Source organism: Mizuhopecten yessoensis, unplaced genomic scaffold (genome assembly GCF_002113885.1).
Source record: "Mizuhopecten yessoensis strain PY_sf001 unplaced genomic scaffold, ASM211388v2 scaffold6905, whole genome shotgun sequence".
NCBI lineage: Eukaryota > Metazoa > Mollusca > Bivalvia > Pectinida > Pectinidae > Mizuhopecten > Mizuhopecten yessoensis.
In genome coordinates, this window is record NW_018406783.1 from 22,137 (window position 1) to 49,648 (window position 27,512).

Consider the following 27,512-nt stretch of genomic DNA (forward strand, 5'->3'; position numbering starts at 1 on the left):
TTACAGTGAGGCTAATTATGAACTTTTTAAAAATAGACTAGACGATACTGACTGGCTAGATTTGTTTTCGACTGCGAACTCTCCGGACGACATGTGTGAATTTTTTACAGGCAAATATCTGGACATAGCTGGGGAGTGCATACCTACAAAAACTGTAACGATTCGATCTAATGACAAGCCTTGGTTCAATTCTGACTTACGACGAGAAATTAGGAAAAGAACGACTATTTATTTTATTAAATCGAACCGTTCTATAGTTAACTTATCTCATTTTAGAAAACAACATAATTATGTTAACAATCTCAAAAAAACGCACTAAAGAAATTTTCTATGCGGACATAAATGGCATTTTAGATCGTATTCTGGTTCGAACCCTAGACACTTTTGGAAAATTGTCCGCAGACTTTTAAAAACTTCTGACACCCCCAATACCATACCTCCCCTTATTGGTGATGCAGGAAATCTTGAAATGACAAATAAAGGCAAAGCTAATATCCTAAATGATTACTTTGTTTCTATCTCTTCTATTGACGTTGACGTACCAGACGTAGAGCTAAGGACGGACGCTACAATATCTGACATACAATTTCAATTAAACGACATTACTGACATTCTTTAATCTTTACCTAGCAACAAAGCTGTAGGCAGCGACACAATTAGTCATCATATGTTAAAAAATACTGCGGTCTCTATAGCCTTCCCTTTATCTCTAATATTTAGATCTTCTTTGGAAACTGGTAGCTTTCCGCAACAGTTAAAATTAGCTCTAGTTATGCCATTATTTAAAAAAGGTGATAAAAAAGATTCTGCAAATTATAGACCAATATCACTATTAAGTACTATCGGGAAAGTTTTCGAACGTTTGGTTGTTCAATACTTAGATAATTATTTGCTTCAAAATTCACTGATATATAAATACCAATCTGGTTTTCAGCCTGGCCATTCTACTGTTCATCAAATTATGGAAATATATCATACATTATGTGAAAATATTGAAAAAAAGCAATCACCCTGTCTAGTTTTTTTGTGATATTTCTAAAGCGTTCGATCGTGTGTGGCACAAGGGACTAAATGTAGAATTAGCAAACCATGGTATACGTGGGAAACTACTTGTCTGGTTAAACAACTATGTAAGTAACCGAAAACAACAGGTCTTTGTAGGAAATAGTCAATCTTCCGTTAAAGCGACATATGTAGGCGTTCCACAAGGTTCAGTTTTAGGTCCTTTACTTTTTATTATCTACATAAATGATATATCTGATAACCCCTCGAAAGTCTTTATTATGTTCTGAACCATCCCTTTTGGCTATCGAAACTAAAATTAACAGCGACCTAGTTAAAATCCAAATGTGGGTAGAAAAGTGGTGTGTAAAATGTAATCCCCTAAAAACGGAAGCTTTACTCATTTCAAACATTGAACATGATCATGTGATAGATATTAAATCCAATAATGTGAGTGTTGATTTTGTAGATAATCATAAGCACCTATGAGTTATTTTCGACGCTAATTGTACATACAGAAGTGAACTTGGTCGAAATTTGTACCACAATGTGAAATGAAAGCCTATGTAATAATGTTCCCCTGTGTAATCATATATTAGAATGATAGGTTCCCTACCGGACTATTTAATGGTATTAGATTAAGCCCGTTTTTACGTTGTTATTGAAATATAAAATACTGTCGAATACTGACACCTTCATTGTCTTTAACAAACTTTTTTCTAGGATGCTTTGATTACGAAAAATAGATATTTTTTGACAGAAATGAAGGGTAAGAAATATTTGTAATTTGACAGAAGAGTAGCTGGATGGTGTTGAGTATCAGTTGAAAAGTGTTTGTCTTTTTTTTCGTTTTGTTTTGACTGATTTATATCTTTATATTGTCGCTGGGTTCTGTAGGTATACATTTCACAAAATGAAGATATTATTTACACAAGTCATAATGTCCGTTGCAAGTTAGAAGTATTCCCCATAAGACTTAGATACGTTCCCCGACGGAATTGACTTTACTGGTAGTGCCTGATGTGATACATGTAACATGATCCCCTTTTGATTTGATTGTCATATCATACATATTTACCATCGTATGAAATTGTTACTATATAACCCTACTAAATTCAGTTGGCATTCATATAGGCTATGAATGCTTGACTTCATCATTATTATGACGTCATAATTGTTACGTTGGATACCACTGACCCTCCCTGGGTGATGGCTGTTCTATTCATTGAACAAGCATACACGATACATACATTATTTGAACTACATGCTGAATAATAGTAAGTGTAATTGAATTTCTATGAGATGAACAGATTCTTAAAATGTTAAATATAAGTATTGAACCGCTTTCAGTTGGCATTCATAGGCAGTATGAATTCCAACTGGACAAAGGCAAATTCAATGAAGCGCGATAGCCTTTGAATGCCAACTGAAAGCAGCTCAGAGCTTAAATAAAGCACAACATTCTTTTTCTCTAAAGAATGGATCGAGAAGACAAGGGTAACATATTACATTCGCAGTCATAGTTGAAACACTGAGCAGGAGGTGAGAATAACAGATAACAGTTACCATATAGAACTCAAAGGCACGAATATTGATTATTGAATGATATTTTCCTAAAATATAAAAATCGTTGTTTCTTAAAGTTTTTTTTTTATTAATACAATTCATCGATTCTTCAAATTCAATAACACTTTTTATATTAGGTAACATCAATGACAGATTTACAATAATTCAGATTGCGTTTTTCTATAACATAAAGTTTTGAGAAACATTGCACTTTACATAAATACAACACTACCGTATCAGTTTTATGGCCAATTAAAATAAAATAAGCACATTTTGGTATGTGAGCAACAGAGATACTATTAAGATAAATGTGTGTGGGTAATGGGGCCACATACCTGTTCAACGAAGCAGTAGACATATCAGGACGGTAATGGAGAAAACACACAACTAGTGAAACTGTGACAAAACCTGTCCACGGTCGTGGTTTTCCCTGTCGTTTTGGTAGCGTGACTAAACCTACACCCGTTTTGTGGTTCTCCGTCAATTATTTTTTGTACGGTCGTATTACTGTTGTAAGTCTGTGGGTGTAGACTGCAAGTCTATGCTTCAGGTGCTCTTACAGCTGCAGCCTTAATTTACCAGTTTGCCAGTAGTGCCTCAGACTTATAGAAAGCTCAAGACAGAACACAAGTTCTATAAATATATTATTCTATTCAAAAAACACAACATGTGATGAATATGTACAAATGAATCACAACTATCACTATCTTTCACTCCAGGCTCACCCTAATTCAACTCTTTTCAACAATGAGACAATTATTACATGCATGGCAATAACGAATGTTCTCACTATTTACACAACATGCATGAATTTACCAAAATATATGTATGACGTGTGATTAATAAAGTTGAAGGTTACCACAAAAGTCCCTATTTCTGTTTATAATTGATAGAAGGGAGACAACTCTCCACAAATCTCGAATACTACACTAATCAACACTTACTTATTCTCATGAAACCAACTTCAGCTACTAGGAGTTGACTAATACATTAAAGATCAAGTTTTGAATGCTTAAGAAAATGTCAACAAGAAAGATGACAAGAACTAAGGAATCAACTTCACAATGATTAAGATTATTACAACTTAACAAAATGGTAAGTTTCCTAGACTGTACTCAGATTAAAACGCAATTCAATAACGGAAATAATATTTACCAAGAGATCAGTGTAACGGGATGAGCATATTGTAAACTCTCATGAAGGAATAGAAACACAACACACTGTATTTACATAATTTACACATATAATAAAAACAAAAGTATATTACATCCACACTCACATTCACACAGTTAATTACATGTATTTATACAGAGAACATCATTTCAATGGGCAGCTATCCAAGTGTGTCCAAGCAACAGGCTGCCCCTCAGGCTAATAACACCAGTCCACAACAGAACCCCACACATATACCACGCAGGCACCACGGTATGCATAGTCAGATTACACAGAGTAGATAGGGTCACAACCTTCTTCTTTCCCTAAGTGTTGGACGGGTCCCTTTCTGTCAGCTACAGCATTCCACCACCACTTAGCTTGGTCATCTTCCCCGCTAAAACACCTCTGTATCAATCCTTAAGTGCAGTCTGACATGTCACACTTGTACTGGGAGTAAACTACAATATAATACAAATAACCCACTGAATAATGATATCATGATACCCTATACTATTTACAACAATGACACTGACTTGATTTAATATAAATATGTGATTGAAAAGCTGAACTTTACACTTCCCAAAAGTACGGCATACGACGCCTTAATATTTAACACCCACTAACCCGTGCGTTCCTTCTTATTAACTGATACCAGCTACCCTGTATAAGGACACTATTTAGTATAAACAATACTAAATAATAGTGATATAGTGTTGTACAATGTCATATAATCCTGGTACTTATTGTATAAAACCCCATATAACCAAACAATACTATGAGCGCACGTGTATTCACACAAACCACATAGGTATCTATTAATAGCTCATTATATAAACTATCGCTGTTTATCTACACAGCATGTTCAAAACAATCACACAGATGTTACTAAAAGTGTTGATGGGTACGGTACTCACCGCAAGTTGTAGTTTGCGTTCTAGTGTCCCATTTCTACGCAGTGTTTACGTTTGCGTGTTCCGACCGCTCAACACCACATCCGGAACACGTACCCGTAGTCTCAACGCGCCAAATACAAATCACGTTATGTGCACTACAGTGCTATGTCACAATCAGCCCTTGAAGTAAGGCGAGTATCAACTACCATGGGACAGGTGAGTGTTTTCTACTATACTAAGAGAATATTACTATGAGACACAACTCAAAGTACTAAGATAACTATGAGTACTCACGGAGTCGGACAAAAATACTGGTGTATGAATATGACTACTAGTTTACGAACTGGCGTAAGGATATCTACCCGGTACCGGTGAAACGGAGATGCGGAGCATTCATGCTCACCCCAATTTATACCATTCTGCTGCAACGGTGGCCAAGCGGCGTTCTGATTGGCTAGCGCCACTAGCCATCCTCATAACACCGTGACCGTGCGCGAAGAAAAGTCATCCCGATAAAATGATAAAGCTATTTGGCTAATAAATGGTGCACCATTACTTAAAACACTTTTAGAAAGTATTATCAATTTATAAACAAGCTATACATAATATAAATCGGAACATAGCACCCCTCTAAGGCTGGCTTCAGATATGTAGCTGACGCCAACTAGTGCAAACATGGCCGTGAAAGTTGATGGCGGCACACGAATGAACGACAGCCACCGTGACCAAATATGACCAAACCAGTCAATACATGGGTAAAATCGACTTCATATCGTCAACATGAACATCACACCGGTTTGTACAAATGTTGAATGATACGCAAGTATAATTTATTAGCGTCAAATTTCACAAAACGTGCTTCGTTAAATGTATCTGTATTTAGCGTTTTCCCCTCTTTTTTTCGGTTCCTAAAGGGTTAAATAAATGGGCGTGGGAATTATAGGATATGAGATAGTTATTATTACTGCATACGTGTATAAGAGGTGTGGGTTCGGGGAGTTATATAAGGATTGGCAAGTCACGAGAGAGCGAACAGGTCAGGTAAGCCAATCACCGAACCTCACTTTTAAATGGTGCCACTGGCTGAAAACGGAGTTGACTTCATTTTAAGGATGATATTCCTGAACCCACTTTCCCCATAAGACAATGACGTTAATGGTCAGCTACAGAACTCTGCGCGCTCGTCGGAGGTGGATTCCTACCAAGGGTGAGGACCTGGAAACCGCAATTACAATATGACGAACTCTGATAATAATTGTGTGTGTACAAGGATGACAATCGCGATTTCATTTTATCTTATTTATTTTATTTTCCTTTCGTTTTCTTATTCCAAGGATATCATTTTAGTGTGTTATGTAGATATCATATATAGCTGTTGTATTATGATTCCTGTAACCGTATGGATTAGGAAAAGATGCCGTTTGTCTATTGATCATTACTTTACCACTATTTACTTTACCACTGACTTTTTTAATAGTATCACCGTTTGAATATATACTACAGGTGAAAACATAATTAATCTGTTGATATGTTGTTAATAATTACATGTACCCACTAGCAGTAGCTACCCGAAATTGGTAAGGGAAGAGAGGACGAATGTGACACAGTCAGCGATATGGGGTTGTTTTAATTGATTACGTCTAGCCTGAGGAAGTACGGGTCAGAAGGACAAAACCGAACGTATGCATAACTGGACTAAATTAGTATAGTATCGATTTAATATAGATGCAGATGATAGCCAGGGAGAAGCTAAGTGACTCCAGTGTTACATTAATTCTCAATTGATCAGCTATACAATTGATTTATCACGGGTTTATCGACATTATGATAAATGATTGCTGTAGGCAACGTTATAATCCTAGTGACATGGATTATGCGGGCCTGGGGTATAAGTATAATCTAACAAGATAATGTCAGAACGGCTAGGGACGGCTAGAAATGGGCTAGAGCTAGTACAGCTAGAGACAACTCGGGTAAGACTGAGAGCGAGATCGAATGACAAAGACCGATACTAACACTTGAGGTTACCAGAATAAACTTCCAACTTATAATCAACACTTGTTCACTCGTGATTTGTTACAGATTCCTCCCCTGATAACAGTCTACAGAGGACACCAGATACCACGCCTGACAACCGCCTACCATGGACACCACGCTACAAGCCTGACAACCGCCTACCATGGACACCACGCTACAAGCCTGACAACCGCCTACCAAGGACACCCCTCTACAAGCTGACAACCGCCTATCAAGGACACCCCTCTACAAGTCTGACAACCGCCTACCATGGACACCACTCTACAAGCTGACAACCGCCTACCAAGGACACCACTCTACAAGCCTGACATCAAACTCAACGCCTGATAACAGCCTACCGAGGACAACAGACTCCATGCATGACAACAGCCTACCTAGGACAACAGACTCCATGCCTGAAAACAGCCTACCGGGGATACCAAAACCCAAGCATTATAACAGCCTACCGATAACAAAAGACTTCACGCATGACAACAACGGAACGGAATCCTCTTCTGAATCAGGCATTATCAAATGTTGGATTTCAGCAAGAGCTAGCCATGCTAACAATACGAATTAACATTATAACTTTTATTTTATGAAGTTAAGAGACTGGTGCAGGTACACCAAGTTAGAATATTTACGAGCCAACCCTAGTACTTTGGCTGTTTATCTGTCAGCTTTGGTTTAAATTATCATTTTGCAGCATTAAAGGATAGTACGATTTTGCGGCGTAGTCGAATCCGTGTAATGATAAATTTGTTTTGACAAATTTGGAGGGTGCAAACAGATTGTTGTCTAACCCATTTGTTAAAAAATCACCATCTAGACAGTCGGTACAAATAGTGGACAAATTTAATTATTTCAATAGTTTGATGGACGAGATAGTCTATTTGTTTAATTGGTTTTGCTGGAGTTTTTCGTTTCAGTGAACTTGTACCAATGAAAATGGCTGATTTGATGTTTTATGATTTTTACGTAGAAATTAAGTTAAAATATCGCAAAACTGTTGTTTACAGACCAGGGGATACTGTGTTGAAAGTGAGACAGAATACCGGAGAACGTACTAACCTGACCGACACCAGTTACTAGAAATATACTTCCCCGTTTACCTGATATTCCGATTACCCCGATTATTCGCCTTTCTCTTTTACCTGATTACCCCGATTATTCGCTTATCTCGTTTACCTGATAACCCTGATACTCCCACAACCACGGTAGGTTTCCTCACTCATGGCTCATTGGATAATCTGCTAGAAGTTGGTAAACATTTTTGGTTACCCACTTGTGGATAACACCCTGGATGTGATTTCATTGGTCAATCCATGATAAATGACGTCACTTAACAATGCTATTCGATGTCATTTTCCTTTGTTCCATGGCAAATATTTCCCCCATTTGAAATAATGACGTATTTCCAAGGAAAAAAATGGTTTTGTTTTAGATAAGATACGAACGTTATGGGCGAAACAGATCCCCAAACTCTTGATGATTAGTTATCACGTTTATCTAACTCTCGTCAGTTAATTTCAAATTGTAAAAGACAGTCGGTAAACCTCGTGTCTTCATACATTTTGTAGATTAACTATAAACATGATAACCAACCACCACTCGTTGGGGGACCTCTATTTATTCCACTTTACTCGTTTACCTGATTACCCCAATTGTCCGCTTTCCCCGTTTATCCCGTTTACCCGATTACCCCAGTTTTCCGCCTTTCTCGTTTACTAGATTTTTCGCCTTTCACGTTTACCGGATTACCCCGATCCTTCCTAACAACACTTCTTTTTGAGACTTCGACTTAGGCGTTTATTTATATATATACCTATCAGCCTATAAACAATCCAATAGCCCCTAACCTTCTTTTCTCAACTTTGTCAAGTGTTAAATTTAAGGTTGCGTATGACGATGACCCGAGTGGCAAATGAGAAGTTCACCTGTAAACAAGGATTATTGTATACGAAATCAGTTTTACCGAGTTAAATCGCCGGTAACATACATGTAGCTTTAAAATTTCTAACTAGAATTATATCGGTTTATAACACATGTGTCTGCCTCCTGTCATTCAGGTATATTTATGCAAAGAAAATCCGTTAAAAACCCCACATAGTATGATTTTGGTGCATGAAAGTGATGGTGTAAAATAATAGCAAACTTTCCACATTAAGGAGCATACCAGTAGTCGTTTACGTGCAATATTGCGTCAAAGAACTCATAGTTAATTTTAACAAATATTCCTCAATAGAAAATGTTATTCACTCATAAGAAATAATTAGCATGAAGACAAAAAAGATTTTATCATGAATTAATGTGAAGCTCAACTACAAAGAGATTAATTTTTAATATGGCTATTTCAAACATGATCTAAAATGATTCGTTGGATTGCTAGGTTTCAGTTAAATACATAGAGGTAACACAACGAGTGGTTGTTGAATATGGTATTTATTTCACTCGAGTAAGTTAATTTTCAAAAGTTACAGAAGACACGAGCTTTAGCGAGTGTCTTTCTGAAATTTTTGAAAATTAACTAACGAGACTGAAATAAATACCATACTCAACAACCACGAGTCGTGTGATCTGTTTCTACCACAATATCATGATCAGTCGGAAATAACATACACACATATGTTTGTTGACAAGGCTGGCGTAGTGATATGACCCATATGTAAAATAACTCTCGTTTATATTAAAAAAAATACTTTTTTTTTACAAATTTAAAAAACTTCATGAAATAATTAAAATAGATGAACGACTTTAAATATTGAGAGTAGCAGTATTTTTATTAATTTATATAGATTAACTACGGACTATATGCGCGTAGGCATATCGTACGAAGTCTGCCTCCCGCCAAGTGATGAACTCACCGTAACTCACCGTTGTAGACCAACTTATCACTGTCAATATACAAAACCATTGGCCTACGTTTCTTCGTGACGGTTCTATGGTTGACGTTTATAGTGAAAGTTCAGCCATAGTCAGACCGTCTAAATAGTGATAACGCGACGTTTGGAGAACGAAATATTTCCCGACACGGTGACAGATCGATCTTGTTTTGGTTTCACGACCTGGACACGCGACGGTGTGACGTCGAAACGATTTCGAACGTCTGTAGCAATTTTGCCTGAAACTAGTAATTAAATCTTTAAGTATTATCTTTTCATATTGCCTTAATAACCCCCTTTTCCGGATAACCTCACAAAGTAACCAACATTTGTCGGATGTTGACAGCCGACGACGTAAACAAAACAACCAGTGGCAAAAAGCACGTGGAAAAAGTCTTCCCGGTCAAAGTTCATCTTCTCGACCAATCAAAACTCTTGAAGGTCATATACCACGTGTGTTATATAACTCATATTTATCTAACAGTCTGCGTGTTTATACAACGATATGAGAGTGGAATAACACAGCGTATTGTGATAAAAATATATATACACACTTCTATATGTTTAATTACTAGCGTTAACTCGTACATTAAGAAAGTTAGATTGAGTTACTTTACATAGGAGATAACAGCTCTCACCATTTATATATTTTTCTCACATAAACGAAAAACATGAAATTAACCTTGCACAAATAACCAAAAAATACAACAAACGGCCACTGACATCCAAGCTAAACAGATCAGGCAATGATCCATACAGTGGTCTGGAATTTGAAAGGCGATATTCATTGCACATGGATAAGGAGTACTTGAATGGCAAGTGGAAAGGACGAGATGTCTTGGACTGGAGTGGAAGTCTAGGACCCAAAGAGTAGAGGTCTTGGAGTGGGCAGATAGTGGTTAAGATAAGAGGAAGATAGACAGAGATTGAGAGCAAGTGGGATATGAGATATTTGGTGAGAAGTTAAGAGATATATAAAGTTGTAGTTTAGGTTGAATACCAATATGAATTGTATATGAATCCTGTGAACTTTTGCTGGTCCTGAAATAAATGTATAGTTAACTTGAACTGCGCTTGTTAGTTTTAATTTCGACGGAAATAACAGATAAAGGATGGAATGATGTCAGAAGCGGAAGCATAAAAACGTTCCAAAAGATGTCAGAGTGGAATGCCTGAAAACGTTACAAATGATGTCGGAGTGGAATGCCTTTAAACGTTACAATTGATATTAGAGTGGAATGCCTTAAAACATTACAATTGATATCAGAGTGCCTTAAAACGTTAAAAATGGTGTCAGAGGTGAGATGCCTAAAAACGTTACAAATGGTGTAAGAGGTGAGATGCCTATCAACGTTACAAATGGTGTCAGAGGTGAGATGCCTAAAAACGTTACAAATGATGTCAGAGGTGAGATGCCTAAAACGTTACAAATGGTGTCAGAGGTGAGATGCCTAAACACGTTACAAATGGTGTCAGAGGTGAAATGCCTAAAAACGTTACAAATGGTGTCAGAGTGGAATGCCTAAAAACGTTACCAATGGTGTCAGAGGTGAGATGCCTAAAAACGTTACAAATGATGTCAGAGGTGAGATGCCTAAAAACGTTACAAATGGTGTCAGAGGTGAGATGCCTAAAAACGTTACAAATGGTGTCAGAGGTGATATGCCTAAACACGTTACAAATGGTGTCAGAGGTGAGATGCCTAAAACGTTACAAATGGTGTCAGAGGTGAGATGCCTTAAAACGTTACAAATGGTGTCAGAGGTGAGATGCCTAAAACGTTACAAATGATGTCAGAGGTGAGATGCCTAAAAACGTTACAAATGATGTCAGAATGGAAGGCCTAAAAAAGTTACAGTAGCATTGGAGTGATTCATTTTCCACAATGTCAATACTATTTACATGAACAATCAATATCTGTTTAACATTTATTTTCGAAATTTATAGACAACGCATGTAAATCTTCAAACATCAATCAGACTGCATTCCTTAGTAAAACACAGGATCATCTATTGTGTAACGATCTACTCCAGCGAATGCATAAGCACATCACTCCTATCTATGCATCATATATATTTGTTAAATAAAACTTCAATTACACAAACCTCACACACTGGTTCATATCATAATTAAATATGGAAAGAGAATAATAGAAACGAAATCGCCAGAGCATGCATGTTGTAGTATCAATGCGACACAATATAAGGTTTCCTTTTGATAGCGCAGTTTTCATACCTTTCCAGCGTCAAATTCACATATTTTCTCATTTTATTCCCAAGTTCATGAAAGCGCGATCTTGAAGATCCATTGAGCGCTAAAGAGGAGCTTTTCCTTTTTGATACTAGAATCGCTACCCGTACCTGACAACAGAGGATTCACTATCGGTTGCTCGATTCGAATTCTCTGCTGACGAATCGCGATTCTTACAGGTATATGCCTACAGCCGTCGACGAATATTGTACAGGAGTTTTAAGCATGGATAACTTGTGTCGTTTTATGGCTAGACGACCTCCACGTCCCCACCACACTTCCACACTGTCCAATGGTGGAGTAGCGGTGAAGTGTAGAGTCACGTTCCACCGTGGAGTGCTGGTGGGGGACTCAACGTGGAGTCACGGTGGAAGGCAAAAAACATTACCGCGAAACGTGGGGATTGTATGCGTCCAAACAGTGAGAAGTGTATTTTATTTTCTATTTCATATCGAATGTCTTTCATAAAGTTCCCGCAGGTTAAAAGCTTTTTTTTCAAATATGTTCTACATTTGTCTCATGATTAAGGTCATGCATTAAAAAAGTTTCAAAGACTTGTAAAGTCAAGCAATTGTAAATAAAACGTTGATAATACTGTCGTCGGTATTTGAGGAACGCTGTTGTCATGTGTGGAGTCTTTTATTATCGGTAGACTGTTGTCAGGCATGGAGTCTGTTGTCCTAGGTAGGCTGTTGTCAGGCATGGAGTCTGTTGTCCTCGGTTGGCTGTTATCAGGCATAACGTATGCTATCCTCGGCTGGCTGTTTTCAGGCATTGAGTCTGCTGTCTTCGGTAGGCTGTAGAGTGGTGTCCTTGATAAGCGGTTGTCAGGCTTGTAGAGTGGTGTCCATGGTAGGCGGTTGTTTGTAGCTTGTAGAGGGGTGTCCTTGGTAGGCGGTTGTCAGGCTTGTAGAGTGGTGTCATTGGAAGACGGTTGTCAGGCGTGGAGTTTTGTGTCCTCGGTAGGCTGTTCTCAGGCTTGTAGAGTGGTGTCTTTGGTAGGCGGTTGTCAGGATTGTAGGGTGGTGTCCTTGGAAGGCGGTTGTCAGGCTTGTAGAGTGGTGTCCTTGGAAGGCGGTTGTCAGGCTTGTAGAGTGGTGTCATTGGAAGACGGTTGTCAGGCGTGGAGTTTTGTGTCCTCGGTAGGCTGTTCTCAGGCTTGTAGAGTGGTGTCCTTGGTAGGCGGTTGTTAGGCTTGTAGGGTGGTGTACTTGGAAGGCGGTTGTCAGGCTTGTAGAGTGGTGTCATTGGAAGGCGGTTGTCAGGCGTGGAGTTTGGTGTCTTCGGTAGGCTGTTATCAGGCTTGTAGAGTGGTGTCTTGGGAGGCGCTTGTCAGGCTTGTAGAGTGGTGTCATTGGAAGGCGGTTGGCAGGCGTGGAGTTTTGTGTCCTCGGTAGGCTGTTCTCACGCTTGTAGAGTGGTGTCCCTAGTAGGCGGTTGTCAGGCTTGTAGGGTGGTGTACTTGGAAGGCGGTTGTCAGGCTTGTAGAGTGGCGTCATTGGAAGGCGGTTGTCAGGCGTGGAGTTTTGTGTCCTCGGTATGCTGTTATCAGGCTTGTAGAGTGGTGTCCTTGGTAGGCGGTTGTCAGGCTTGTAGGGTGGTGTCCTTGGAAGGCGGTTGTCAGGCTTGTAGAGTGGTGTCATTGGAAGGCGGTTGTCAGGCGTGGAGTTTGGTGTCCTCGGTACTCGGTTGTCAGGCTTGTAGAGTGATTTCCTTGGTAGGCTGTTATCAGGCTTGTAGAGTGGTGTCCTTGGTAGGCGGTTGTCAGGCTTGTAGAGTGGCGTCATTGGAAGGCGGTTGTCAGGCGTGGAGTTTGGTGTCCTCGGTACTCGGTTGTCAGGCTTGTAGAGTGATTTCCTTGGTAGGCTGTTATCAGGGCGGTTGTCAGGCTTGTAGGGTGGTGTCCTTTCAGGATTGTAGAGTGGTGTCATTGGAAGGCGGTTGTCAGGCTTGTAGAGTGGCGTCATTGGAAGGCGGTTGTCAGGCGTGGAGTTTGGTGTCTTCGGTACTCGGTTGTCAGGCTTGTAGAGTGATATCCTTGGTAGGCTGTTATCAGGCTTGTAGAGTGGTGTCCTTGGTAGGCGGTTGTCAGGCTTGTAGGGTGGTGTCCTTGGAAGGCGGTTGTCAGGCGTGGAGTTTGGTGTCCTCGGTAGGCGGTTATCAGGCTTGTACAGTGGTGTACTTGGAAGGCGGTTGTCAGGCTTGTAGGGTGGTGTCCTTGGAAGGCGGTTGTCAGGCATGGAGTTTGGTGTCCTCGGTAGTCTGTTATCAGGCTTGTACATTGGTGTCCTTGGTAGGCTGTTAACAGGCGTGGAGTGTGGTTCTCTTGGTAGAGTGTTATCAGGCTTGTAGAGTGGTCTCCTTGTTAGGCGAATTTAAGGCGTGGTGTTTGGTTTTCTCAGGGACCTTATATCTATATTTGGACCTTAACTTAGGTTTTCCGAGTTATTTTTTATGTTTTAGGAGTTTAGATCGACTTTCGGTAAAAATGATTCCTCCAATGATCATATATATGACAAGGGCGGAAAGCTCTCGATATCAAACCTACCTTTCTTGCAACAAAAACAACATTTCTAGTTGATCTAAGGGAAAATGCTAAGTACCTTTAACAATATGGATAATGTTGCTTTTAAAAACCTCCGATATGCCCGTAACATGTATTCTCCTTTCGCGGACATTATCTCCATTTCCTCCAAAAAGCCCCGCCATTTCAGAGTTGCGCATTTTTTTCAGTTAGCGTACCATTTTTTTTAAATATTTAGGTTGAGGTAAGCGGGCGCCGAAATATGCAATGTTGGTTGGTTTAGCGAAAAAATGACTGGGCTTCAAGCCAAGCGCACCACCGGTTTCGGCACGCGATGACCTACATTTATAAATATTAAAAAAGTGGCACGATGACTGCGAAAATCTTTGAAACTCTGAAACTCTTGAATATTAGTGTTTCTCCACTTTCAGGTTTGTGATGTACTTGTATTAACTTTTGTTTTTATTTTGGTTTTAACGGATGTTACATTATGTACCAATTCTCTGGAAACTGAAAAAGTTGAAAAAACAAACACATCCGAGCGATAGTCAGCGACAAACGCTGATGTAGTGATTAATATGGTCATATCCAGACTTGCACATTTCTATACCGACCAAAACTTTGATTTGTTAAATATGCTCGTAGCTACCAAGTTTATATCATAATTAATCTGGTATCAAAACGATAATTTCAGAAAACCGAATTACACTATTGTATCCGAGTGTGCCTTTAAATTAGAATCAAGTTGACTAAAGCATTTTACTGTGTAACTCAGGGAAGTGATATTGTGCGTACGCGGACGTAAGTGGCAGTTCGGCCGTGTCAATTCAATTTCAGGTTATATTTCCTTATTTAAAGTTTGATATGCATTTACCACTTATATCGGGCTTCAATGTCAAAATATATATACAATTGGAATTATTATAGGTATTTAACAATTGAAAAAGACAACTTGTCCTCGTGTAAATTCGAAACATACTTTTTCTTTCTACAAATAACCATATCTAAACAAATATCCAAGTAAAAAACATAAAATCCTTTCAATGTAGCAAAATGCATTTTTGAAAAAAATAAATTATTTCGTTATATGGACAAACCAATTTTACTTTAACATATTGGTGCATTCGATTATAAAATATGAAATGTAAGAGAAACAATGGGAACAATTTTATTGAAAATTAATAAGACTAATGTGGGATCGCACAACGTTACACGATGTGCTATGCGCGAGCGATAAGCGCACGGTAACGTTCTGGACGATTATTGCTTGCGCACATTTGTGCGGACGATAGACGAACGCTGTGCGATGAAAATCGTGGTTGATGTAAATTAGGAAATGGCTTTACACTATATACGGTTTCGTGTTTAATCATACACTTGATGTTCTAGCTCCATTGATAAGCTGATCTTTCCATCTATATTTCTAAAATTTGGAAATGGTGTTTTCGGTATGTATTATACGACCCGAATCAAAACATATAAAATTATTATAATACAAATGGACACGGTTCCATATACAGGTACACATAGCCAACCGGGGCACATATATGACTCGTCAAGGTGTGAAAATCCAGGTGAAGGGGAGCTATATATCTAAAGGAATGTAAATAACAAAATAACAAATACTTAACGTCCATTTTTATTTTCATAACGGTCATACGGTATCACATATCAGCTCTCTATGCCAGCCACAGGGCGCCAGGTAAAACTCTGATCACTCATTTAAATGTTATTTACCTGTTCTGGTACCTCACTCTGGACAATCTAACATTCACTGTTATACTATGTAACGCGCATTGTTAAATGGAACATTATTTTAATTGATATGATGCGAAATGTATATACATGTACTCAGTGTCCCATATTAAATACAAGCCTCCCAGATTGATTTAATTCCGTAATATTGATCAACCAATTGTACCAAATTGTACATTGTGAGGTGAGAAGCGCACAACGGGGTAAACGATTGTTAAATCGCACAGTTGTTTCATTTCACATTTTATCTATTGAATATTGCATCTTATGCAAATTTCAAAAGGAATTGGACAACAGGCTTAATGCCTATACAAGCCCTCTCCTATGGAATGGACAATGTATATCATAATAAATTTATTGTGAAATCATTTTAAAGTTTTTTTTTTCTTCTACATTTAGGACAGTTGTGCGCACCATGTCTGGACGATGTGCGGACGGTGTGCGCATGATGTATGCAATATGTGCGCACGCTATTTTTGGTGCGTTGTGTGGTCAAATAACTGAATCTCCATATCCAAAGGAGCGAGCCAACCGACTACTCTTTATACCAACGGAACGTTTTCTGCCTACCTTATCACAAACAATCTATATATATTTGGCACCACAGAACAGGTTTATTTTACGTGGGAGATTTACGTGTTCATGAAAGCCGAGTCCTTAAACAGAGATGTCCAATGCCGTATACATTCGTTATGAATGTATCTGCTTGAACACCGACACGTAAAAATCGGACATATTCAGATACATTCTCACTTAAAATCGAGCTCGTTGCCTGCTATGATAAAATCAAAATGTGAAACGAATATATAAACAAATAAATATATAATATATATATATAAATAAATAAATAAATGAATGAATCAATGAGAAGTATTGATGAATCTTATCATTTATTAAATAAATATAACCAGATGATGAGGATGAGAAGGATGATGAGGAAGATGAGGTTGCTGATAATTTCAATAGTAGATATGTGTGAAAGTGTGGATGTGTGTTGATGTGATGTTCTGTATAATATACATGTTGTGAAAATCTTGGAAAATAGAAAAATAAAATAAAAAAAATAAAAAAAAAAATATAAAAAATATAACCACAAGAGTTGACGGAGGACTTGGTGCCAAAACATGATGAAAGTGATACGGATAATTGTACGAACTTGTTCAGATTTGTTTGTTATGTAAATGTGAATGTTTCTGTTGTGTAGCGTTTAACAACACACAATTTGAATTATTTCCACTGGACATACCATCAACCGATATCGTATTACTGCTAAACTACATGTTAGAATTGTGTAAGTTCTGTCGCATTACATGTTTTATGTTATGTTTCCTTTCCGCTTTTCAAGAAACTGTTACTGCCAGCACATTTTGACGATATTCTGAAGATAAAAGACTTGTTTTTTATTGCGGTATAAAAAAAGCAGATTAAACAAGTGACATAGAAAATACTGGGTGTAACTTGAACTCCGTAACCATACTTTCTATAATGTTGGACAACAGCGCTTTCTTGAGGTTGACGTAATAATAACTATGATATATTATCGTTTGAATGTACTTTAAATATCAAGCGAATAAAACAACTATTCAGTAATTACTTGTCTCTTTGGGTTAAAAGTCCTCGTAACAGCAACGGTCAGATGAGGTCGGATGCCTGGGGAGGTATCACAGGTATTAGATAGTGTATAGAAAATAAAAAAGACAGAAAAGATAGAAAAACATAAAAAATAAATAATGTTGGAACGGGGTCAGCAAATCAATTTTGATGTCCTCCTTGTCCTCTTAATAGAACACACAAAAGACAAAGGGGTCCACATTAGTCGCCTCTTACGATACACATACAGCCGGGTACAGTAGGTCAATAGAAAGCAAGCAGGAAACCAGCACCGATGCTGTAGGGCAGAACAATACAGTAAAGAGAGTGTGAACTTGAATCTATAAAACGTGATTTTTAATAAAAAAATATATATAGATAGAAGATTACTTCGACTATGTTTATATAATCATATATTATATTACTTATCAAATATATATACAATGATATCTAGCAATCTAAATGGTAAATAAACTCTGACATTATTCATACTTTTTCAATAGCATTTCATTTAAGATAATCTATTTTGTTACATCAAGCCAAAAAACGTATGCAGGTTTTTTTATGAAATAGTCTTTCTCGAAACATTTTAAAGTAATATTATGTACAAAAACACTTAAATAGCGTTATATGATATTTCAACAACGTGACAATGAAGCATTAATTGGTAAGCGTATTAAATACATGTCAAAAAAAGTGTATTTTGAAATAAGGGAAGGCTACTGTTTATAAAAAACAACAACACTGCAATGGAACAGGGAACCCTAAGATTTCGCTATATGGTAATAGGTTCCATACAGAAAGTATGGAAAACATAAAAGCATAAACTGTATTTTGCAACAATAAATAAAACAATTTTGTATTAACTTACATAAATATATATATATATAAATATTATTTTCCCTTATAGACCCTGAGGGTAGCACTCAAAAGATGTTGATGAGGAAGGATAACGAAAAACCGTGGAAACCCATGCGGTAGGGTGGTCCTGTTCATTTACACGTCGGGTCGAGAAAAAGAACCCGGCCTTCGATGTGAAAAGCAGATGACGATGGAGGATTCAAATTCTTCATATACTTTCGCTCCCTTGCAACTACGAAAGTGATTGTAGAAGGAATGTCGACACAAGATTGGGCCTATGAAGCACCACTTTTAAAGTGTTTTCTTCTTGAGTTGTTATTACAAGGGCAAAGTGACAGTGATAAATAAAGGTTTCCTACAAAAAAGTTTTCGTTTATGGATTTTAAAAGGGGTCCAACTTTAGTCGCTTCTTGGATTTATACAATATGGTACAGCGGCCTTATTAAGTGATTTGCGCAACTATAAGTCTAATGTTTGTGTGTTTTAGTTTTCACGTCCTATTGACAGTTATGGGATTTAAGGACGGGCCAGGTTTTGGGACTGGGGGGAAAACGGAGAACCCGGAGGAAACCATCGATCTGCGGTCAGTACCTGGCGACTGCCCCACGTAGGCCTCGAACCCTCGACCTAGTGGTCGAGGGCTAGTTATCGGACACGGTCCGATGCGTGAACAATTTGGCCATCGTGGCCCTTTCAATCTTATGTAAATATCATCATTTCGTAAAAGATGCGATTAGTGTAAATAAATGCAATGTTTATACACCGTTACTTCGCCGAAACGTTCATATAATCTTCGATTTCCTCGTACACATCTTCATCGTCTTCATCACGGATGCGAACAATTGGTTCAGGAACGTCATTGTTTGTACCGGTATTAAGATACATTTCAGGATCTTGTTCTTGTTTTGCTCCAGGGATGATATAGTAGTCTTGTTTGTCAGTTCCATGAACTTCAGAGTTGCTTACATCCTCATAGGATTCATCAGTAGCACTTGCCTCTCGTTGCTTTCCATTCTCGCAGTGACCTGGTATGCCCTTGTTGACGTCACTAAATATGTAATGATAAACAACGATTGTTGTTAATAAATCGTACAACCTGTTAATTTGCTTAGGCCAACTTATTATTTCTGGATATATGATAAGAGTATATATTTGGAATACAACACTATTAATATGACTTCCGTGATTTCCTGCGGATAGCCCGCTACACCGTATATCCCGCACAGCCCCCAATCAGCAGCATGTTAACAGATAGCCCACACCGGCAGATAACCCGCGGTTTATACGGTGGGCATTTCTGTTAACAAACGTTTACTCTTATCGGCAGCTGAAATCCCCGAAGTCACTCCTTTTTATGGACAAAATGACAGCAAACAAGCAGGATTGTGTGAAAACAGAACTCAAAACAGAAAATACCGAAATTGCCATTATTACAGGTGGTTTGACCAAAACACTACAGCCGCTTTATTTAACAGTAACCCGCGTGTCCAAAGTAAAAGTAATGCGAACGATGGATGAATGAAGGACTGCACTCGTACACAAACACAGGACGCATGCGTCGTGCAACGTATGCGGAAGTGTGCGAGTGGGTTTGAAAGTATGGCGAGCTGTTGACCGGAAAATAATGCAAGAGAGCCGTCGCCAAGGCCGAGATAGCTAGCATTGAGCAAGTGTGTAATACACAGGACCCAGGACTCGGACAGTGATGACGATCTTCTACTAGCCGAAGTAGCGCGAGTTTACCGGCAGCAAGTGAATTGTACAAATATTTAATGTTAATGTATAATCAATAAATTATTGCATACAATATTTTCCCATTTGATTTGTTCTTTTACACCACAGATAACCCGCAGGATATCGACGACTTATGTAGAAAACATTGACAGATAACTTGCGAAGGTAGATAGCCCGCAGGGGGGCAGGGGGTCGGTAGCAGAGTTTGTCGAATTTAAAAATAAAGCGATATAAATTTTGTGCTTAAAACATAAGCCTTGTTAAATACGTATTATTTTTACACCACAGATACATACAGATGCATATTGTACTTACGGTAGCTTTCTTTTTTCTTTCCTTTCGTTGTGCAACTTGACGGTATCACCTACAAAAACAAAATTATATTTTTGCAGGCAGTTTAAAGAAATATATGATTAAACGTTTTTGCAAGCTTGGAATCTGCAGCCGTCGATACATATCAATAGATGATTGCAGAAACTAATTTTCACCTATCGCTTTATTTTGAGTTTAAGTTTGTTAGTTAGTAAGATAACAAAGTCATGCGGATATCGTGTCTACAGAGGCTATTCAGGGACAACTCTCAAGTGTCATTTCACTTCAACGTTATGACCCAGACGTTAGGGATAGATGCCTCATGCTATCAAAGTATAATGATGATAAACCGACTGGAAGTGCCAAGGCCCAGGGAAACCCCGTCAAGAGAGGGGTAGCCAGGTTTAGGCTATGCAGGGCTTAAAAGATCTATAAACAGCAATCGCTATTGAAACTCGGGGCATCTTCTCTGGAAAGCGGTTACCGGATGTTATGTTCCGGATTTACACATCAATGTTTACGTTGCTTTGTACCTTTGTAATCAGAAGTTCACATAACTTTCATTATGTCACTTCATGTACATTACAGTAAAATGCGAGCTTATTATTATTTCTTTTTAATTTCATATCATTGACGCATGGGTCGATTAAGTGCAGTTTCATTAAGGGTAATAGTTATGTCAATATTTCGACTACTAAATATTAATAATGTATTTAAATGATAAGTAAAAAAGTACTAATTGTAATGGGAAACCATTACAGATGTCCCCAAAACTGCCCCCATAGTTGCAAAGATGCATCCGAAAAGGATCGCATTGCCATAGTATACCTACAATGTACATACTAAATTTGAGTGAAATTGAGCAATATCTAAATTGCGACCAATCAGAGGCCTCTGTGTGGTTGCTATGGTAACGAAGCTTTTGCGGTTTAATTCGCAGTCCCTTTCTTTCCCTATATATTAATTTTCATCAAAATCGAACAATATCTAAATTTCGACCAATCAGAGGCCGCCGTCCGACTGACCAGTCGGTTGACCGTTCGAAAAACAAAAAATACTCCTGCCATACACAAACACTCATGTGAAGTTTCGTTGAATTCCACACTACGGTTTTCCAGAAAAAGTGGGAAACCTCGTCGGCGGAAGAAAGTGGAAGAAATAAGAATAATAATAATAACTAGAATTGCAATTGCGAGCAATAACGGAAGTCACCCTCACCCACTAATTAAACGGCCATTTTTTTCACAAAATGAACAACGCAGTCATGTTCGTAGAGCCATGCTACACATCCATACCAAATGTCATCACAATTGGACGATATTTAAATTTCGACCAATGAGAGGCCAGGAAATGGCAGCCATTTCGTCGAAATGTGAAACTCAGGCTACGAAAGTGACCGGTGTCCCATGGTATACTTACATACTAAATTTCATGAAAATCAGACAATATTGAAATTTTGACCACTGAGAGCCAACGAAATGGCAGTCATTTAGTTTTTTCACAAACAAACATCGCAGTTGTGTTCGTAGTGCAATACTACACCTATTTACAAAATTTCATCAAAATTGGACGATATTTAAAGTTTGTCCAATCAGAGTCTGTATTTGGCCGCCATTTTGGTTTCGGCCAATCAGAGGCAGCGGCGGCCATCTTGATGGTTGACGCGGAAAAATAAGAGTCAGATGCACAACTACAAATTGTACTTATAATAAATGCAAAGTATGATAAGAATCCCATAAGCAGTTCTTGAGATTAAGCACGGAAATTTTTATTTCGGAAAAAGAATAATAAGAATTATAAGAATAAGTAAGAAACGGAACAATAACAATAAGTCACCCGACATCGTTTGGAGTGACTTAATAATAAGAGACGGAGCAAAAACAATATGTCCCCAAACTTTGTTTGGGGGACATAATAATCACATATATAACAAATTAATAATATATGCATTATTGTTTTAATTTGTGTATTCAACTGTTAATTATTCATGTTGGATATATATATCATACCATGCAGGTGCATGACGTGACCTGTTCAGATCGCAAGCCAAGTAATATACAACATGGCAGCGTATTACTTACGCTTTGCTGTAGTCAGATGAATCTTTTGAAATAATTCAGTTGCTAAAACTATATACACGGTTGGGTTTTATTTTTGGACACCTTATAATGCTATTTGATAACTCTTGATCAGTTAATTAGCTGACGTTTGTTTATTCGTTACATACGAGCTGTACCTGTATTCAGTATATCATCTAGGGACCCTTCAAGTATTGCGTTGTTAACAAAACACATGCACGTGGGTAAAACAGGTACTAGTATATTATAGGTGTGGCTAGTAAACTATGTACCTGTGAGTAGATGGACTGCTAAAAGTAAAATTTAAAGATGTATACTTACTTGCAAACTTTCATTTTTTGAGGGTTACTACCGATTTCGAACCCCCACCCCATGGATATTCAAAAAAGTTGGCAAGTAAGTGTATATAAAATTCACTATTTTGTATTTGTCATTTGACACAAAAATACTGGTGATATGTCTGTTAAAGGAGAAGAAAAAAAAAAGAACGACCAGACATGGTCACGGACGATTGACCCAATCCCGTTGCGCTACATTCCTCCCACCTTAACTAATTGTGACATTTCAGACCAAATATTTGGCCGTTATTTTGTTTATCTTTTTTTTTTTAATTTGAAGATATACAATGTATCTGAATAATTTATTTCTAATTTGATTTGTGTTTTTCTACATCAGGAATGGGGTAAATGCTGAGAGAAAAAAATCAATATTTTTCCTGAATACCGGAATTTTTAGCTCAAAAACAGCAGATTTATCATTTCGTTGTATTATTGTACATAAAAAGTCATCAAAAGTTACAAAAATATTTTTCTGATGAGTATTTAAAAATTTCAACTATTTTAAAGTCTGAGATTTTTGCATCTGATGCAAAACCTTGTATAATTATATAACTTGAAATCCTGACATTTGAGCTGTTTTCAGACTGAATATTGATCTACTCAATAAAATAAATTTTTAATTATGTAAATTAACAAAATATTTTACACCTGGAAGAATTCTACTATTTTTAACTTTTGAATTTGGAGAAAATACTAGAATTTCGGGGAAATCAATAGTTTTTGAAAAGATACACTTTTTTTTCCTCATAAAATGTATATTTACAGTTTTATTTTCATACAAAATCACAGAAGATAACCAAACTAACTTTCTGAGAAGATTCTTGTTTTGTTGTTGTATTTTTTTCATATTTTTTTTTGTATTAGCTGGCACACCGCACTTGGCATACTTGATAAAATCATTACATTTCAGCTAGTTGCAGACTTACTATTTTGATATTATGTTAGGTATTTGAGGAAATTTGATAATTTTCAAAATGTGGATGTTTTCAGAAAAATAAATTTGTATTTCTCAAAAAACACTGAATATGTACAGTATTCACTGCCGTATATCAGTACGACATTATTGTATACTGGAGTTTATGTACACGGATCTATATATTTCACGTCTTTAACTTATGTAACCCATGCACGGATCAGTAAGGCTACCATAGTTTGTTCATATACAAAAAAAAAGTAAATGACCACCTGCCATACATAAGATTTGAGAGTGTACATTTAAAAAACGCAGAAGAAATATGTTCATCAGTTACCTTCATGAAGCTATCACATTCAATATTTTGTTGTAACATTCCTTCTTATAAAAGCAATCAAATGGACAACGATATCTCGGAAAAGTCGACCATAACAACAACATTCAGTAATGTCAACGTAGTTTTCCATGTGATGATTACTTTACGATACCACGATTTCCAATACTGAAATATATCGCTTCTACAATGATTTTTCAGCTTAGATTTAAATAATATAATAAAAAACCGGCAGTCCAATAGAAATGCCCTTTTCAAACATTCCGGTATCCTTAGAACCATGCAATAATTCCTCTGTTCAAAGTAATTTGACATGTTTAAGTTTTTTTTTATCGACTTTAGGTTAAAATATATATCGTATAATTTATCATTAAGGTTGGCATTTTAACCGTAAGTCGTAGCACCTATACCAACAGCGAATGATAATTTATAACAATAAGTAACTTAACACGTTGCTTAAGTGTACATACCGATACACATTGTTAAATTTAGTCAATACTCCATTCACTTAGTTTCTTTGTTGACCAAAGCTAACAATTATCGTTCTTAGTTCTATCCGGATATGCACAACCGCCTACGCACAATTAATATCTCCGCATAGCAATTGTCCGGAGTCCGCCATCCGGCATACTGTTTTTTGCTTATCAAGCCCGAGTGTCAATAGCAACTCCGATTTATAAAGGGGTCCGACTCGAACTGTACAATAGGATATAGCGGGCCAGTAATGTTAAGGTGTTTTTGCCACTGCATGAAAAACATGTTTTGATTGTTTGTTTTGACAATAAACAAAGCAACGCCTTGATAACTAATTTGCGCAACTATTAGTCTATTGTTTGCGTGATTTAGTTTTACGTCCTATTAACAGATATGGCCATTTATGGACGGGCCAGGTTTTGGTACTGGGACAAAACGGGGAACACGGAGAAAATAATCGACCTGCCGCCAGTACCTTGCGACTGCCCCACCCTCGACCTATTGGTTGAGGGCTAGTTATTGTAGACGGTCAGATATCTTAACAATTTGGCAAACGCAGTCACTTGAATCTAATGTAAATATCACCAATTAGTAAAACGTTCGATTGGTGATAAATAAATAAAATGGATATACAACATTTGATATAGCGCCCTATCTAGCTAACATAAGCCACTCTTAAAGCGCCTTACAGTACATATATATACAATTAGCATATATTTTTATCGATACAATATTGAGGAATGCTACAGCACAGATACCACTACACCCAGACCAGACCATTTTATACTCCACCTGGGTAGTACGAGTTGTGTGGACAGGAGAAAAACACTTTCTCTGAATATTCCATGCGACTTCGGGGATCGAACCCCGGCCGCCTGCGTGGAAGGCCGGAGTGTTAACCAATCGACCAATCCGCATCACGGATGCAACAATTAGTTCAGGCACTACATTATTGTATCAGTATTAAGAAATGTTTATCTACCTTGTTCCGTTTCTGCTCCAGGCTTTTCCATGATGTAGTAGTCTTGTTTGTTATTTCCCAGATCTTCAGTGCTGCCAATATCCTCATAGATGTCCCCAGTACTGCTTGCCTCTCGTTGGTTTCCATTCTCGCTGTGATCTCGTATGTCCATGTCGACGTATCTAAATATGTTATGACGTATAACGTTTCAATTTGCTTTTGATTAACTTGGTATTTGTACATAAATTATTAGATAATATATGGAATAAACCACCATTAAAATGACAAGGTGAGTTGGTTGAATTAAAAAACGCGAAATAATTATTGAGCTGACAAACATAGGCCTTGTTAAATACGTATTGTTTTTACACCACATATATATATATATACATATTGTACTTACGGTCGATTTGTTTTTTCTCTCCTTTCGTTGTGAAATATGACTGTATCGCCTGCGGAAACACAAATATAAATTTGTTTATGATAATTTTAAGAAAAAATGTATTTAAGCGCATTGCAAGAGACGTTAGCTTGGACACTGCAAAACTGGTTCTCACATATCGCTTTATTTTGAGTTTAAGTTTGTTAGTTATTAAGTGTACGTAAGGCTTTTAGTAATTGCAATAACAAAGTCATGCGGATATCGTGTCCACAGAGGGTATTCAGGGACAACTCTCAAGTGTCTTTTCACTTAAACGTCATGACCCAGACGTGATAGAATGATATATCAAAGTATAATGATGATTAGTTGACTGGAATTGCCAAGGTCTAGGGAATCTCGTTTGCCCATGTCAAATAATAGGTAGCCAAAAGGTTCTGTGGGGTTTAAAGGATCTATCAACAGCTCGGGTCATTTAAGGACGCGTCACTATATTTATTGTGAATTCGCGTATGTGTGTTGGAGGCAGGGTATGTTGGTGTACCTGCCTCCCTGTGATAGCGCGGATCTGATGCCGACTTAACAGTGCTACCTGAATGAAATATCATGCTGAGGGATCCCAGCTCACCATTCCGCCCGGTCACATTATACTGATACACGGTGAACTAGTTGTCATTACCCTGAATTTTGAACGTTAAATATGGAATAACAACTATCATTGCAAGGACTTCGGTATGACCTGGCCTGGGCATATAACCCATAGTCTTCCTCAACTGATAACATTCAACATTAAAACCAAAAGTGAAGTAATGGAATGGAACAGTAGCTGGTCTTGTACAAGTCTTCAAACCTAGCATTTTAGCATTTTATGACACCTTAAGCAATAGAAGTAGAACATATTGTTCAGTATTGTAAATTTAACAATCGATTTTCGATAGACTTGTGATATAAATGCAGCCGATCTTTTCTCTTATAAGGTAGTTCGTATCATGGACGAGCGCGATATACGAATATCTCTCAGGTCAAGGTTACTTTGCTTTTTATGTATTTTTTTATTTTTCAGAGTTTTGGTCACAGTACATTACACTATCAACATTTAAGATGTGTTCTAATCCGCACAATTCATACTTTGCCTTTAATTACCTAATTTAAATTGATATTGTATTCAACTACACAAAAAAAGGATAAAAACACCTATAGTAAATGATAAGCAAAAAAAAAAAGTTTTTTCGGAGTGAACATTTTAACATTGAACTTAAATGTATGTTATGTTTTTAAAATAAAGGTAAGAAAGAAATACAGAAATAGCAGGAGACAATCAAGAAGTAGGAAGGAAGGAAATGGTGTCCTAGGACATGGCAATAGTTTACTACATACACTTACTTGGTTTTGTCTGTGAGGACCTTTTCCGGCAGTAAAGGTGAACTACTATATGCACAATGACAGTGATGATGCAGACAATACAAATCGTTGAGGCTAAAGCGATCAGTAAAGT

The 27,512-nt window shown here is 37.5% G+C and overlaps 3 protein-coding genes across 3 annotated transcripts; all 3 read right to left on the minus strand.

Moving 5' to 3' along the window:
• Window positions 1-12,511: 12,511 nt before the first annotated feature.
• LOC110452827 (proline-rich extensin-like protein EPR1) lies at window positions 12,512-13,012 on the minus strand. Its single transcript, XM_021501522.1, has one exon. It carries the CDS (start codon window positions 13,010-13,012, stop codon window positions 12,512-12,514), a length of 501 nt encoding a protein of 166 aa, XP_021357197.1.
• Window positions 13,009-14,046, minus strand: LOC110452828 (proline-rich extensin-like protein EPR1). Its single transcript, XM_021501524.1, has one exon. The coding sequence runs from the start codon at window positions 14,044-14,046 to the stop codon at window positions 13,009-13,011; it is 1,038 nt and encodes a 345-aa protein (XP_021357199.1).
• Window positions 14,047-19,169: 5,123 nt separating this feature from the next.
• LOC110452825 lies at window positions 19,170-27,505 on the minus strand. Its single transcript, XM_021501521.1, has 5 exons — window positions 27,401-27,505; window positions 26,042-26,090; window positions 25,660-25,820; window positions 20,544-20,592; window positions 19,170-19,542 (listed from the first exon to the last, which is right to left on the minus strand). The coding sequence occupies exons 3-5, from the start codon at window positions 25,808-25,810 to the stop codon at window positions 19,260-19,262; spliced, it is 483 nt and encodes a 160-aa protein (XP_021357196.1). The 5' UTR covers window positions 25,811-25,820; window positions 26,042-26,090; window positions 27,401-27,505; the 3' UTR covers window positions 19,170-19,259.
• Window positions 27,506-27,512: the final 7 nt, after the last annotated feature.

What these genes read in the sequence shown, in the direction of transcription:
- LOC110452827 (XM_021501522.1), bottom strand. Translation starts at nt 13,012, where the DNA reads ATGACACCACTCTACAAGCCTGACAACCGCCTTCCAAGTACACCACCC.
- LOC110452825 (XM_021501521.1), bottom strand. Translation starts at nt 25,810, where the DNA reads ATGGACATACGAGATCACAGCGAGAATGGAAACCAACGAGAGGCAAGC. An exon ending in TGGAGCAGAAACGGAACAAG is followed by an intron (nt 20,593 to 25,659) that starts GTAGATAAACAT and finishes TTGTTTTTGTAG; the next exon opens with GTGATACCGTCAAGTTGCAC. An exon ending in AAAGAAAAAAGAAAGCTACC is followed by an intron (nt 19,543 to 20,543) that starts GTAAGTACAATA and finishes TTACATATTTAG; the next exon opens with TGACGTCAACAAGGGCATAC.
- LOC110452828 (XM_021501524.1), bottom strand. Translation starts at nt 14,046, where the DNA reads ATGTACAAGCCTGATAACAGACTACCGAGGACACCAAACTCCATGCCT.